The 14,233-nt window shown below is 44.0% G+C and overlaps 1 protein-coding gene across 1 annotated transcript in view; it reads left to right on the top strand.

The window, feature by feature from the left end:
- The window catches only part of Clpb (caseinolytic mitochondrial matrix peptidase chaperone subunit B), a 143,422-nt gene extending 129,573 nt beyond the window's left edge, over positions 1-13,849 (top strand). Inside the window, 3 exon segments of the mRNA XM_052761133.1 lie at positions 13,028-13,180; positions 13,275-13,476; positions 13,479-13,849. Coding sequence (XP_052617093.1) covers positions 13,028-13,180; positions 13,275-13,476; positions 13,479-13,813 — 690 coding nt within the window. The 3' untranslated portion in view covers positions 13,814-13,849.
- The last annotated feature ends 384 nt before the right edge of the window (positions 13,850-14,233 follow it).

Raw genomic sequence — 14,233 nt, 5'->3', positions numbered from 1 at the left:
TAGCAAAGATGGATGAGAAAGCCAATAAGTGGTGATCCTCTGCGTCTCTGCTTCAATTCCTTCTTCGAGGTTCCCCCTTCGCGTTCTTGACTTGGCTTCCTTCGATGAAACAATGGTACCTATGGCAGTAGGAGGGTTGGGAGTTCAGAGTCATCCTCAGCTACAAGCTCAAGGCCAGCCTGAGCTATCTGTGTCTTTGTCTTTTTTTTTGGGGGGGGGCACAGTGGCTCATTCTTGTACTCCCAGCACTTGAGAGGTGGAGGCAGGAGGATCATCCCTGGGAAGTGACTGTGAGGCCAGCCTGACCTATGTGAGACCCCGTGGAACAAACTAAATAAAAGACCCACATGTACTCAGACTTGATAAAACTGACTGAAAGAACCACAATCTCACCTCTGACCAAATGCAGAAATTCCAAGTGAGTTGAACTGTAGACACTGGTCTCATGAGGGCATGCTGCTGCTGCCTAGTATCAGCAAAACCATCAACCTGCCACGTCAACAGCAAGTGTTAGACAGCTATGGAAGGAGAATGTTTCCCTTTTATAATTATGATTATTGAAGAGAATGGCCTTAGTTTTAGAAAATACAAAGGCAACTTGAGCCATTTCAGGAATCTTAGTTTGCCGTGCATGCTTGCACACTCTGAGGAGAAGCTGCAGTCGGCGTTTAGAATCTGCAAGGTATACAGAAATTCTTTGTATTATTTTTGCAACTTTTCTGTAAGTTTAGAACTACTTCAAAATTAAGGTTTTTAAGTGCAAGATAAAACATCAATGTATGCAGTTTTGAGTGGGATTTCTTTAACCCTGAGTTAAAGGAAAATTATTTGTATATAATGATAGACCACCAAAAAAAACTAATAAATGTTTTGCTTTTAAATACTAACCCTGTCTCTTAAGGCTGAAGTAAGACATTGTTTAGAAGGTTCCAGAGAAAGCAGCTAGGGGAAAATACCAAATTGGTATAAATGTTAGAAAGTAAATTCTCTTGTTCTGATGTACAGTTGTGTATTTAGAAACCCCAAAGGGCAGATGTAAAAACCTATTAGCATTTGGTGAGTGACTAAATAAAAGCTGAATATTAAAAAAAAAAAAAAAATCTCTTTATTCTGCCAGCCTATTAGTCACTTTTCTGTTGCTGTGACAAAACTCCATGACCAGGGCAGCTTATAGGAGAAAAGGTTTATTTGGGGCTGACAATTCTAGACGGTGGAGTCCATCACCATCACTGCCAGGAAAGGTGGAAGGAGGCAGGCCTTGCGACTGGATGTGAGAGGTCATATCTTCAACCATAAACAGGAAGCAGAGAATGAACTTGGGATGGTGAGAGGCTTTTAAACCTCAAACTCCACCCCCAGTGATGCTTTCCTCCAGTAAGGCCACACCTAAGTGTCACCAGCTGGGGGCCAAGTCTTCAAATTATCTGGAACATAGCGGACATTTCATTCAGACCACCACAACCAGTACAGGAAGCGATGAGAACAAAAAGCATTCGAATCTCAGTTGCATCAAACAGATGGGTGTATTTACTCAGGTTTTCATAATCCACCACACAAAGGGGAGACAGTTGGCTATCTGAGGGACAGCAGTAGAAAGGAAATGTCAAAGTTCACTTTTTAGACAAGTTTTAAACCATATCAGTGTGCTACCTATTCAATATTATAAAGTCTTATGAAATTTAACAGGAGAAAAACATTGAACAAGATCTGACAAAATTTAAAAACTGGGGATGTAGCTTAGTTGGTGGTGTGATTGTCCAGTATGTGTGGAGCCAGTTCTAAGCTATACTGGGCTTTATAGTCAGACCATCACCCCAAAACGTTTTTGTGATGGAGATGGAGAAACTCATGCTGACCCTTGTCACAGAGGCAGCCTACAGCAGTCAAAATTTACAAACCTCCAGGAGAAGAGATTCCCAAAGCAAACCAAGGCAAAGCAGGCAGGCATTGTGTCCCACTCAAAAAAGGAAAGTAAGTCAGCAGAGGCCGTCCCTGAAGAAGGTATAATAGCAGGTTTACTTAACACCTGGCTGGCCCTCAACTCACGTTGTAGCCCAGGCTGTCCTCAAACTTGGAACAGTACTGCTCCTAGCCCAACTCTCCCTATTCTGGGATCTCCTTAATTTTTTATTTTTATTTTATGTATATGAATGTTTTGCCTGCATGTCTGTCTGTGCACCACGTGCATGCCTTGTGCTCACGGAAGCAGAGAGGGTGTCACCCGCTGAAACTGTGGTTACAGAAGGTTGTGTGTGACCTTGTGGGTGATGGGAGTCGAACACAGGACCCCTCCCAGAGCAGTAAACACTTACCACTGAGTCATCTCTTCAGCCTTCCTTCTTGGATTTAAGCATGCACCACCACATCCAGCTAGGTAAAATCTTTCAAATAACAGACTTAAATAACCAAAGGAAGACATAGATAAAGTTAAATACTGTGTGAACAAAGTGTGAATATCAGGGTAGGCATGTAACCCAGAGCTAAAGTGCCTGCCTAGCATGAGTAAGGCCTTGGATTTGACCCCTAACACACACACACACACACACACACACACACACACACACACACACACACACACACACACACACGAGCCCGAGATAACACATGCCTGCAATCCCAGTACTCAGGAGGCTGAGGCAGGAAGGTCATGATTCAAGGCCAGACTAGGCTACATAAAGGAGTGTGGTGGTGAACACCTGAGATCTCAGCTCTCAGGAGGAGGAAGCAGGAGGACCAGGCATTCAAGTGCACTCTCAACTATATAGTGAGCTCGAGGCCATCCTGAGCTACATTCAGTCCTGTCAGGAAAGAAAACAGAGAGGAGACAGAGAAGAAGTAATGGCTGAAAACTTCCCAAATTTGATGAAAGACATGAATATAAATGCAAGGTTCAATGGACATCTCTAATCCCAGCAAGTAAGATAAACTCATAAACTAACTAGTTTATGTCAAGTTGATACAAACTAGTCACCTAGAGAGAGGGAACCGAATTGAGGCATTGCCTCCATCTGATTGGACTGTGGGCCATTTTCTTGTTTGATGATTGATGTGAGAGGGCCCCGCCCACTGTGGGCAATGCTAGCCGGGGGCAGGCGTCCCTGGGTTGTATAAGGAGGCCACAGGAGCAAGCCAGTAAGCAGCCGTCCCCAAGGTCTCCGTTCCTTGATGACTGTGACCTGGGGTGTGAAGCAAGCCCTCTCCTCCCTGTTTGCTTTGGTCCTGATGCTCATCACAGCCACAGAGACACAAAGTAGGATGTAGCTTGCGTTTTCCTGCCTGGCCCACAGTGAGGACAAATCTCTCTTACCCGCCAGTCCCACAGCCGCTCAGACCCAACCAAGTAAACACAGAGACTTATATTGCTTACAAACTGTATGGTCATAGCAGGCTTCTTGCTAACTGTTCTTATATCTTAAATTAACCCATGTCTATTAGTTGCCACGTGGCTCGTGACTTACCGGTACCTTACATCTTGCTTGTCATGGTGGCGGCTGGCAGCGTCTCTCTGACTCAGCCTTCCACTTCCCAGAATTCTCCTCTCTGCTTGTCCCACCTATACTTCCTGCATGGCTACTGGCCAATCAGTGTTTTATTTATTAACCAGTCAGAGCAACACATTTGACATACAGAACATCCTACAGCAGTAGGACTATACTTTACACTTGAACTTCTCAAAGAATCTTGAAGGCAGCTAGAAACAAACAACTCAAGTGTAAGGATCCAAAGTAACACTGAGGGCAGACTTTTTTATTTTTATTTATTTATTTATTATTTATTTATTTATTTTTGGTCAGAAATTTAACCAGGAGGCAGTGGGCTGCTAAATCCAACATTCTTTAAACAGCAATAAAAATATCAGTAAAGGTGCTAGCTGCCAAGTCTGACGATTTGAGTTCAGTCCCTGAGATCCACACTATGGAAGGGAAGAACCAGCTCCAGCAGTTGGTTCTCAGACCGACACTCGAGCAGTAGAATGCATACAACAAACAAGTATAGACATAGAGATATTTTTTAGTTTAAAAAGAAAGAGTTGAAGCCAGGAGGTGGTGGTGCATACCTTTAATTTCAGCACTCCAGAGGCAGAGGCAGAGGCAGGAGAATCTCTGAGTTCAAGGCCAGTCTGGACTACAGAACAAGTTTCAGGACAGCCAGGGCTACACAGAGAAACCCTGTCTTGAAAAACCAAAGAGTTGAGTGTGATGGCAGCCAAGGCTACATAGTGAGAACTTGTCTAAAAAAATCAACAACCCTTACTTGGAATTTAAGAAACAAGCAGAGGAAACTAAACCCAAGGCTACCAGAAGGAAGGAAATAGTAAAGATTAGAACATAAATTAATTATATGAAAGTGAAAAAATCAAAAGAGAAAAAAATGGTTCCTAGAAAAGACAAGACCAATTACTAAATTCAGCCAGACTGTGGTGGCACACGCCTTTAATCCCAGCACTCAGGAGGCAGAGGCAGGTGGATCTCTGTGAGTTTGAGGCCAGCCTGGTCTACAGAGTGAGTTCCAGGAAGTTCCAAGGCTGTTACTGCTGTGGGATGGTCTGTATGTCAAATTGCTCTGATTGGTCAATAAATAAAACACTGATTGGCCAGTGGCCAGGCAGGAAGTATAGGTGGGACTAACAGAGAGGAGAACAGAGAAAATAGGAAGGCAGAGGGAGACACTGCCAGCCGCCACCATGACAAGCAGCATGTGAAGATGCCAGTAAGCCACAAGCCACGTGGCAAGGTATAGATTTATGGAAATAGATTAATTTAAGATATAAGAACAGTTAGCAAGAAGCCTGCCACGACCATACAGTTTGTAACCAATTTAAGTCTCTGTGTTTACTTGATTGGGTCTGAGCGGCTGTGGGACTGGTGGGTGAAAGAGATTTGTCCTGACTGTGGACCAGGCAGGAAAACTCAAGCTACAGTTACACAGAGAAACTCTGTCTTGAAAAAAATAATAATAATAAACAAATCACTAAAGTCAGAAATGACAGTGAGGCATTTCTAGCATGAATAAGTGTGTTCTAACAAATGGATAGCCTAGAAAAAATGATAAATCCCTGGGAATTTCAAATCTGTCAAGATGGGGGCTGGAGAGATGGCTCAGCAGCTAAAAACACTTGGTACTCCTCCAGAGAACCTGGATTCAATTCCCAGCACCCATATGGTGACTTTAACTCCAGTTCCAGGGGGTCTGATGTCTTCTGGCTTCTTGCAGCACCAGGCACCTGTGTGGTGCACAGACATATGTTCAGGCAAAACACTCATACACATAAAATAAAAATAGTTAAAATCTGTCAAGATGAAATGGGGGGTGGAGAAAATATAAACAGACTTATCACAAATCTATAAATCTATTTCTCATTACTATATTAAAATCCCCGCTGCACTTGTATAAAAAGTTTGTTTACTCATAGTATTGGAAGTTCAAAAGCATGGTACAAGCAGTCAGTTCTGGTGAGGGTGGCAGATAGTTGCACGTACATGGAGAGTGAGTACTGATACTCAGTACATGTGAGAGTGAGTACTGATACACGGTACATGTGAGAGTGAGTACTGATACACGGTACATGTTAGAGTGAGTACTGATACACAGTACATGTGAGAGTGAGTACTGATACACAGTACATGTGAGAGTGAGTACTGATACACAGTACATGTGAGAGTGAGTACTGATACACAGTACATGTGAGAGTGAGTACTGATACACAGTACATGTGAGAGTGAGTACTGATACACAGTACATGTGAGAGTGAGTACTGATACACAGTACATGTTAGAATGAGTACTGATACACAGTACATGTTAGACTGTTGACACCTGAGAGACAAGACTGATCTAAGGACCTCCCATTAAGGTCCACAGCACCTTCCAATACTACAACCTTGGTGAGCAAGTCTTGCAAAATACAGGGTCAATATCCATTGTTTAACCATAGCAACTAGGAAGGAGATTAAATCAGTAATCAAAAATGTCCTGACAAGGTGCTGGAGAGATGGCTCTGCAGATAAGAGCACTGGCTGCTCTCCAGAGGACCCGGGTTCAATTCCCAGCACCCACATGGCAGTTCATAACTGCCTGTAACTCCAGTTTCAGGGGATCTAACGCCCTCACATAGACATACATGCATGTGAATACACCAATGCACATGAAATAAAAATAAATTATAAAAAAAAAAAATGTCCTGACAAAATCCCTAAGACCTAATGGCTTCGCTAGTTAATTCCCTCAAAGAGTTAAAGAAGAACAAACAAGAATCCTAAAGTTCAAATCAATGGAAAGGAAGCCGCACTCCTCCCTCAAGTCTGAGAGCAGGTCACCTCGATACCAAAGGCAAGACATGAGGAGAAAACCACAGTCAACACCTCTTCTGAACACAGGCCTGAAGTGCTCAACAAAACACAAGCAACCCAAATCCAGTAGCATGTTAAAAGGATTCCATGTTGTCGCTAAGGAGGATTTACCCCTGGAATGCAAGGATGATACATGGAGAAGAATCTGTCGCTGCACTGCACCAGGCTGACAAAGAGGGAGAAACCCACGTGATCATCTTGCTTCATTAGAGGAAGAACTGACAAAATGTAATGTCTTCTCTGGACTTTAAAAAAAAAAAATTGAAGGAAAAAGTAGAGGCTGGAGAGATGGCTCAGTGGTTAAGAGCACTTGCAGTTCTAACAGAAGACCAGGGTTCGGTTCCCAGCTCCTACATGGTGACTCACAACTGCCTGTCACTCCCGTTCTAGGGGATCTAACGCCCTCTTCTGGCCTTCATAGGCACCAGGTACGAAGGTGCTGCATACATAAACATTCAGGCAAACATGCATACACATAAAATACAGAGAAATGAATCTTTGAAAGTTACTGAAGACGTTTAAAAGTAACCCACAGAACTGGAGGAAGTATTTGTAATTTGTATAATAGCGGAGGATTAAAGCGTGTGGAGATCCAAGTTCAGTTCCTCAGCACCCAGGTAGGATGGCTCACGACCACCTATATGTAACTACAGCTCCAGGGATCCAGCGCTTCAAAATGATTTTTAAAGAAGGAAGACGGGCCGGGCGGTGGTGGCGCATGCCTTTAATCCCAGCACTTGGGAGGCAGAGCCAGGCGGATCTCTGTGAGTTCGAGGCCAGCCTGGTCTCCAAAGCGAGTACCAGGAAAGGCGCAAAGCTACACAGAGAAACCCTGTCTTGAAAAAAACAAAAAATAAAAAAATAAAAATAAAGAAAAAAATTTAAAATAAAGAAGGAAGACAGGGGAAGAAGAGGAAAATGGAAATTTTAAGGGCTGGATACAGTTTAATGTTAGCACACTGACTTGGAGTGTATCAGATGCCATAGGACCCTGAATCCCTACCACCAATCAATCAATTAAAAATATCAATTAATCAATGAACAGGAAGTTGCCTGCCAGGGTAAGTCCAGTTCTTCTTAAGGATGCACTTTGCTCTGCCCCGTCATCGTCCGCAGACGTCAGACTCCACCCGCGCTGTGCTTCTGGCCTCCAGCCTCACACTGGGTGGCATCACTGGGCCTTGCCCTGAGGCTGCCACATTCCCAGGCTGAGCAGCTACTCCTTTCTCCGGATCTCTAGCTTGCAGATGGCTGTTGTGGGACTACCCAGCCTCTGATTGTGTAAGCCAATCTAATAAGCCCCCTTTATAATTATATATCGATTCTATTGGCTCTTCGCCTCTAGTACAGTAACCTAGCAACAGTAAAACCTATATCCAGATCGACTCTTCACTAAGTTACCTAATTTTCCCAGGCTGTTAGTCCAGCAGAGGGCCATACCCTTATCTAGACACAAATACTGTTATAGCATCTACTGCTCACACATATTGTCCAATCAAAACTTATACATTACAACTCAAAAGAATAAGAAGAATATTGGGACAACTGAATATCCATGTGCAAAGAAATAAACTCCATCTGTTTCTCACAATGTATACAAAAATTAACCCACAATAAATGAAAGGCCTAAATATAAGAACAAAGCTGTATCGGGCAGTGGTGGCACACACCTTTAATCCCAGCACTCCAGGCAGAGGCAGAGGCAGGATCTCTGTGAGTTTGAAGTCAGCCTGGTTTACAGAGTGAGTTCCAGGACAGCCAGGGCTGTTATACAGAGAAACTCTGTCTTGAAAAGCCAAAAAGAAAAGAAAAAGAAAAAAAAAAAGCCTTTAATCTCAGCACTAAGAAGGCAGAGGCAGGCAGATCTCTTTGAGTTCGAGGTCAACCTGGTCTGCATAGTGAATTCTAGGAGAGCCAGAGCAACATAGTGAGACCTTGTCTGGAGGTGTTGTGGGGGGGAGGCCATGAGGCTGGGGATATTTGGGCCTCAGGAGATGGTTCAGCCAATAAGGTGCTTGCTTGCTATAGAAGAATAAGGTAGCGGCATTATTCGTAGTAGCCAGAACCTGGAAACAACCTAAATGCCCCTCAACTGAAGAATGGATAAAGAAAATGTGGTACATATACACAGCGAAGTATTACAAAACAGTAAAAAACAATGACATCATGAAATTTGCAGGCAAATGGATGGAACTAGAAAATATCAGAAAGACAAATATGGTATGTACTCACTCATAAGTATGTATATATGATGTAAAGCAAAGGATAACCAGACTACACCCCACAGCTCCATGGAAGCTAACAAAGAGTGCCCTAAGAGGGATGCAGGATCGCCCTGGGAAGGGGAAATAGATGAGATCTCCAGAGTAAACTGGGGGTGAGGGGTGGGCAATAGAGGGTAGGGGATGGGGGATGAGAACATAAGGGAATGGGATGGTCCAGCTAGAACAGGGACGGAGTGGGAGAGCAATGAAAGAGATATCTTGATAGAGGGAGACATCATGGGGATAAGGAGAAACCAGGTGCTAGGGAAGTTCCCAGGAATCCACAAGGATGACCCCAGCCTAGACTACTAGCAATAGTGGAGAGGGTGCCTGAGCTGGCCTACCCTGTAATCAGATTCGTGAATACCCTGTCATCATAGAGCCTTCATCCAGTAACTGATGGAAGCAGATGCAGAGATCCACAGCCAAGAACCAGGCCAAGCTCCAGGAGTCCAGTCAAAGAGAGGGAAGAGGGATTCTGTGAGCAAGGGCATCAAGATCATGATGGGGAAACCTGCAGAGACAACCAAACCAAACTAGTGGGAACTCATGCAATTCAGATCAACAGCTATGAAGCCTGCATGGACTAGGCTGCATGGACTGGACTAGGCCCTCTGCATAAGCGAGACAGTTGTGTAACTTGGTCTGCTTAAGGGGCTCCCTGGCAGTGGGATCAGGATCCATCTCTGGTGCGTGAACTGGCTTTTTGGAGCCCAGTATCTATGGTAGGACACCTTGCACAGTCTTGATGCAGAGAGAGGTGCTTGGTCCTGTCTCAACTGAATGTACCAGGCTTTGCTGACTCCCAATGGGAGGCCTTACCTTTTCGGAGGAGGGAATGGTGGGTAGGTTCATGGGGGGAAGGTCTGGGGGGAGAGCGGGAGGAGGGAAGAGAGGGGGATCTATGGTTGGTATGTAAAATGAATGAGAAATTTCTTAATTTAAAAAAAAGTGGAAAAAAAGAAGATGAAGAATGAGGAGCTCAGTTCAATCCCACAGAACCCACATTTAAAACAAAACCAACAGGCAGAGGCAGGTGGATTTCTGTGAGTTCCAGGACAGCCAGGGCTACAGGCACTAGAACACTCACTCACTCAAAACAAGTCTTTAGAAACAGCCCGCAGCCCTGTCAGCTGACTGATGGACCAACAAAATGTAGCACATCTGTGTCAGGAGTACTATACAGCCCTAAAAAGTGACAAAATATTGCCAGGTGGTGGTGGCACATGTCTCTCTACGAGTTCGGGGTCAGCCTGATTCGCAAAGCGAATTCCAAAATAGCCAGGACTGTACACAAAGAAACCCTGGCTTGGGGGGTGGAGGGAAATGACAAAATATGGACACGGGCTAAACCTCGAAAGCCTCAAGCTGAGTGAAAAGTCAGACACAAAAGGAGACATACTGTATGAGTCCATCTCTATAAATTGTCCAGAATAGAGACAGACAGACAATTAGTGGGTGCCAGGATCCAACAAAAGGAAAGAATGGGAAGTAATGGCGTAACGGATGTAGGAGTTTCTGGAACCAGATAGAAATGATATCCTGCAACATGGTAAATGCATGAAATGGCATTAAATAGTGTAGCCCCAGCTGGCCTTTTAACTCACAGAGAAGTGCCTACCTCTGCTGCCCAGGATCTAAGGTGTGTGCCACCACCAATGGCCAAAAAGTACATGCTAGAATGGTCTAAATGGTGAGTTTTGTGTCTATATGTGTGTGTATATAAACCATAATTTTTGAGATGCGGTTTTCATGACCTTAGACTAGCCAATGGCGTCTTAGACATGACATCAAAAACTAAAGCTTCAAGCAGGTCCTCCCAGCAGCCATACAATTCCTGCTGAACCTCCTCCTCTTCCGTCTCTTTCTCTCCGATCCTGGCCAGAGCCCAAGCATGTGGTTCTGGTGCTCTGGGCTTCCTACTCCTTTCCTAAAGTTCCCCTCCACCACAGGCAGCTTCCCTCAGAAACCTGTGGTTTTTATTCCTTCTCTTCCCCATTCTCCTCCGATGGGCAGCTGATGGATTTACAATTTGCCTACCCTGGGGATTAGCTTTTAAACTCTAATAAAATTGTCTCAAGCTTTGAAAAAGAAGAAAAAAGAAAAACCAAAGAAATCAAGGAGCTGTGGGTGTAGCTCAGTTGGTAGAGCGTGCCCAGCATGCACAAAGCCCTGGTTTAAGAAAATAGGCATGGTCATGCTCACCTGTACGCACAGCACTCAGCAGGTGCAGGCAGGAGGATCAGAAATTCATGGTCATCTTCTGCAACAGTAGTTCTCACCCTTCCTAACGCTGTGACCCTTTAATACACACAGTTAGTTCCTCATGCCGTGGGGACCCCCAACCTTAAACTTATTTTGTTGCTACTTTATAACTGTAATTTTGCTACTGTTATGAATCATAATGCAAATATCTGATATGCAGGATATGTGATTCGTGACCCCTGTGAAAGGGTCATTTGACCCCGAAGGGATGACCCGCAGGTTGAGAAACTGCTGCTCTACAATATAGTGAGACAACCAGCCAGGGCTACAAGAAAACACACCACACACACATACACAAAAGTTTTTAAGGAACGAAATTGGACTATCAAAATTTAAAAACTTGGGCTGGAGCAATTACTCACCTATTATAAGAATGGTGACTGCTGTTCATTCATTTCCTAATACCAGCATCAGGTAGCTCATAAACACCTGTAGCTCCAGTTCCAGAGGATCTGATGCCCTCTTCTGGCCTCTTCAAGTACCTGAACACATGGCATAAATCTACACACATACATACATACACACACATGCTCTCTCTCACACACAAATAAAAATAAAAATAACCTTTTAGAAAATCAAAAGGTTAAAAAAACTTTTATTTGTAAGGAACACTCTCAAAGGCAGGACTGTAGCTCAGTTAGCAGAGTGCCTGCCTTGTCTGAACAATGTAAAACCCATCTCAAAACTTAAACAAAAGATAATATTATTAAGAAATTGATGGGGGGGTGGAGCTGGAGAGATGGCTCAGTGGTTAAGAGCACTGGCTGCTCTTCCAGAGGACCCAAATTCAATTCCCAGTACCTGAAATACAGCTCACAACCGTCTGTAACTCCAGTTCCAGAGGAGCCAACACCCTTAAACAAGCATACATGCAGACAAAACATCAATGCACATACAAATAAATAAGTAAAAATAAAAGATTTTAAAGATTAAAAAAAATAAAAAAAGAAAGTGAACGGCCAGGCACAGTGTCACACACCTTTGATCCCAGCACTCAGGAGGCAGAGGCAGGAGGGTGTCTGGGAGTTCAAGGCCAGCCTGGTCTACAGAGTGAGTTCCAGGACAGCCAGAGCTACATACTGAGACTCTGTCTCAAAAAACAAAGAAAGTGAAAAACAACCTGCAGATTGAAAGAAATATCAAAACAGTATATTTAATAAGGATTCGGAGTATATAAAGAACTATTACAGCTTAACGATAAAAGGATACCTGATCTTTAAAATGAGCAAAGGGTCTGAATACACTTTTACCCAAAAAAGATAATTTTTTTAAAGATTTATTTATTTATTATGTATATGGAAGAAGGTGCCAGATCTCATTACAGATGGTTGTGAGCCACCATGTGGGTGCTGGGAATTGAACTCAGGACCTCTGGAAAAGCAGTCGGTGCTCTTAACCTCTGAGCCATCTCTCCAGCCCCAAAAAAGATAATTAAGTGGCCAATAAGCACATGAAATATGCTCAAAGTTTTGCCTTAAGTGAAATGCAAATTAAAATCACAATGAGAAAACAGGCTTGGTGTCCCAAGCTATTAATTCCAGTACTTGGGAGGTGGAAGCAGATAGATCAGAAGTTAGAGGTCTGGGGGTTGGAGAGATGGTTCAATGGTTAAGCACACTGGCTGCTCTTCTTTAGTTCAAATCCCAGCACCCATGACTGTAGTCCCATGGGATCCAATGCCCTCTTCTGGTATGCATACATGCAGACAAAACACCCATGTGCATAAAATACATAAATAAGTCTCTTTAGAAAAAAAGAAAGAAAGAAAAATTCCGCAGCATTTTTGACTACACAGTGAGTCCAAGGCCAGACTGGGATACATGAGCCCTGTGTCAAACAACAAGTCACAGTAAGATGTTGTGACAGTTAATCTTGCTTGTCGATTTGATTGGAGGGACCTAGGAGATTGGTAACGCTCACCTCTGTGTATGTCAGTCCAGAGAGGAAGGTGGAGTGGGGATATGGCGCTGCTGGAATTTGGTCTGTTGAAGATCTGGATTAATGAAGTGAGCCAATGACTTGACAGACTGGATCAGTGTGTCAGGCTGCAATATTTTTTTTTAATATTTTTGATCATATTTACCCCCAACTCCTTCCCTTAACTCCTTCCAGATCCATCCTCCCATTTTATGCTTTGGTTTCCTTTTAGTTAATAACCGTGGACTCCAGTTTGTGCTGCCAGCGTGTAGGGTCATCCACTGGAGTGAGGTTGACCCTTGAAGGAGGAGCCCCTTCCCATTCCATGCTCGAATGTTTGCTAGATTGGCCTTGTGCAGGTCTTGTGCAGGCAACCACAGCCGGGGTGAGTTCATGAGTGCCCTGGCCCTGTCATGCCAGAAACTCTGTTTCGCTCCAGTCTTCCTCAGTCTTACACTCTTTCTTCTCTCTCTTCCAAGATGGTCCCTGAGCCTTGGGAGGAGGAGGCTGCAATATCTTTACTGAAGCAATTTAAATATAAGAATAAAAATAAGTCTTTCCGTTCTGCTGCCGCCATGCCATCCGGACTGAGGAAGACCCGGAAACTCCGGGGCCACGTGAGCCACGGCCACCGCCGCATCGGTAAACACCGCAAGCACCCAGGAGGCCGCGGTAATGCTGGAGGCATCACCACAGGACCAACTTCGACAAATATCATCCAGGTTACTCTGGGAAAGTTGGTATGAGACATTACCACTTAAAGAGGAACCAGAGCTTCTGTCCGACTGTCAACCTGGATAAATTGTGGACACTGGTCAGTGAGCAGACACACGTCAATGCTGCAAAGAACAAGACTGGAGCTGCTCCTGTCATCGATGTTGTGCGATCAGGCTACTACAAAGTTCTGGGGAAGGGGAAGCTCCCTAAGCAGCCTGTCATCGTGAAAGCCAAATTTTTCAGCAGAAGAGCTGAAGAGAAGATAAAGGGTGTTGGAGGTGCCTGTGTCCAGGTGGCTTGAAGCCACCCAGGGAGGTTAATTAAATGCTAACATTTTCCAAGTGAAAAAAAAAAAGAATAAAAATAAAAATTAAGGAGTAGGGGGATGTCTCAATAGGTAGAGTGCCCGCCACCTGCAATTATTAATAAAATGGACACATGGAGTCTGGACTATCCAGTTAATGTATCTATACCCAGAAAGTCAGTCTAACTTTGTTTCTTTGTTTGTTTGTTTGTTTGTTTAAGATAGGATCTCACTACATAGCCCTGGCTAGACTGAACTTGCTAAGTAGACCTGACTGGCCTTGAACTCACAGATCTGCCAGCCTCTGCTAGTATTAAAAGTGTGTGTCACAGGCTGGAGAGTTGGCTCAGTGGTTAAGAGCACTTTCTGCTCTGCAGAGGACCAGGGTTCAGTTCACAGCACCCACATGGCAACTTA

Source organism: Peromyscus californicus, unplaced genomic scaffold, assembly GCF_007827085.1.
Source record: "Peromyscus californicus insignis strain IS unplaced genomic scaffold, ASM782708v3 Scaffold_4__1_contigs__length_199733344, whole genome shotgun sequence".
In the NCBI taxonomy this organism is placed as follows: domain Eukaryota; kingdom Metazoa; phylum Chordata; class Mammalia; order Rodentia; family Cricetidae; genus Peromyscus; species Peromyscus californicus.
Note: the sequence above shows the minus strand (reverse complement) of the source record. Positions and strands in the feature narration are given on the sequence as shown.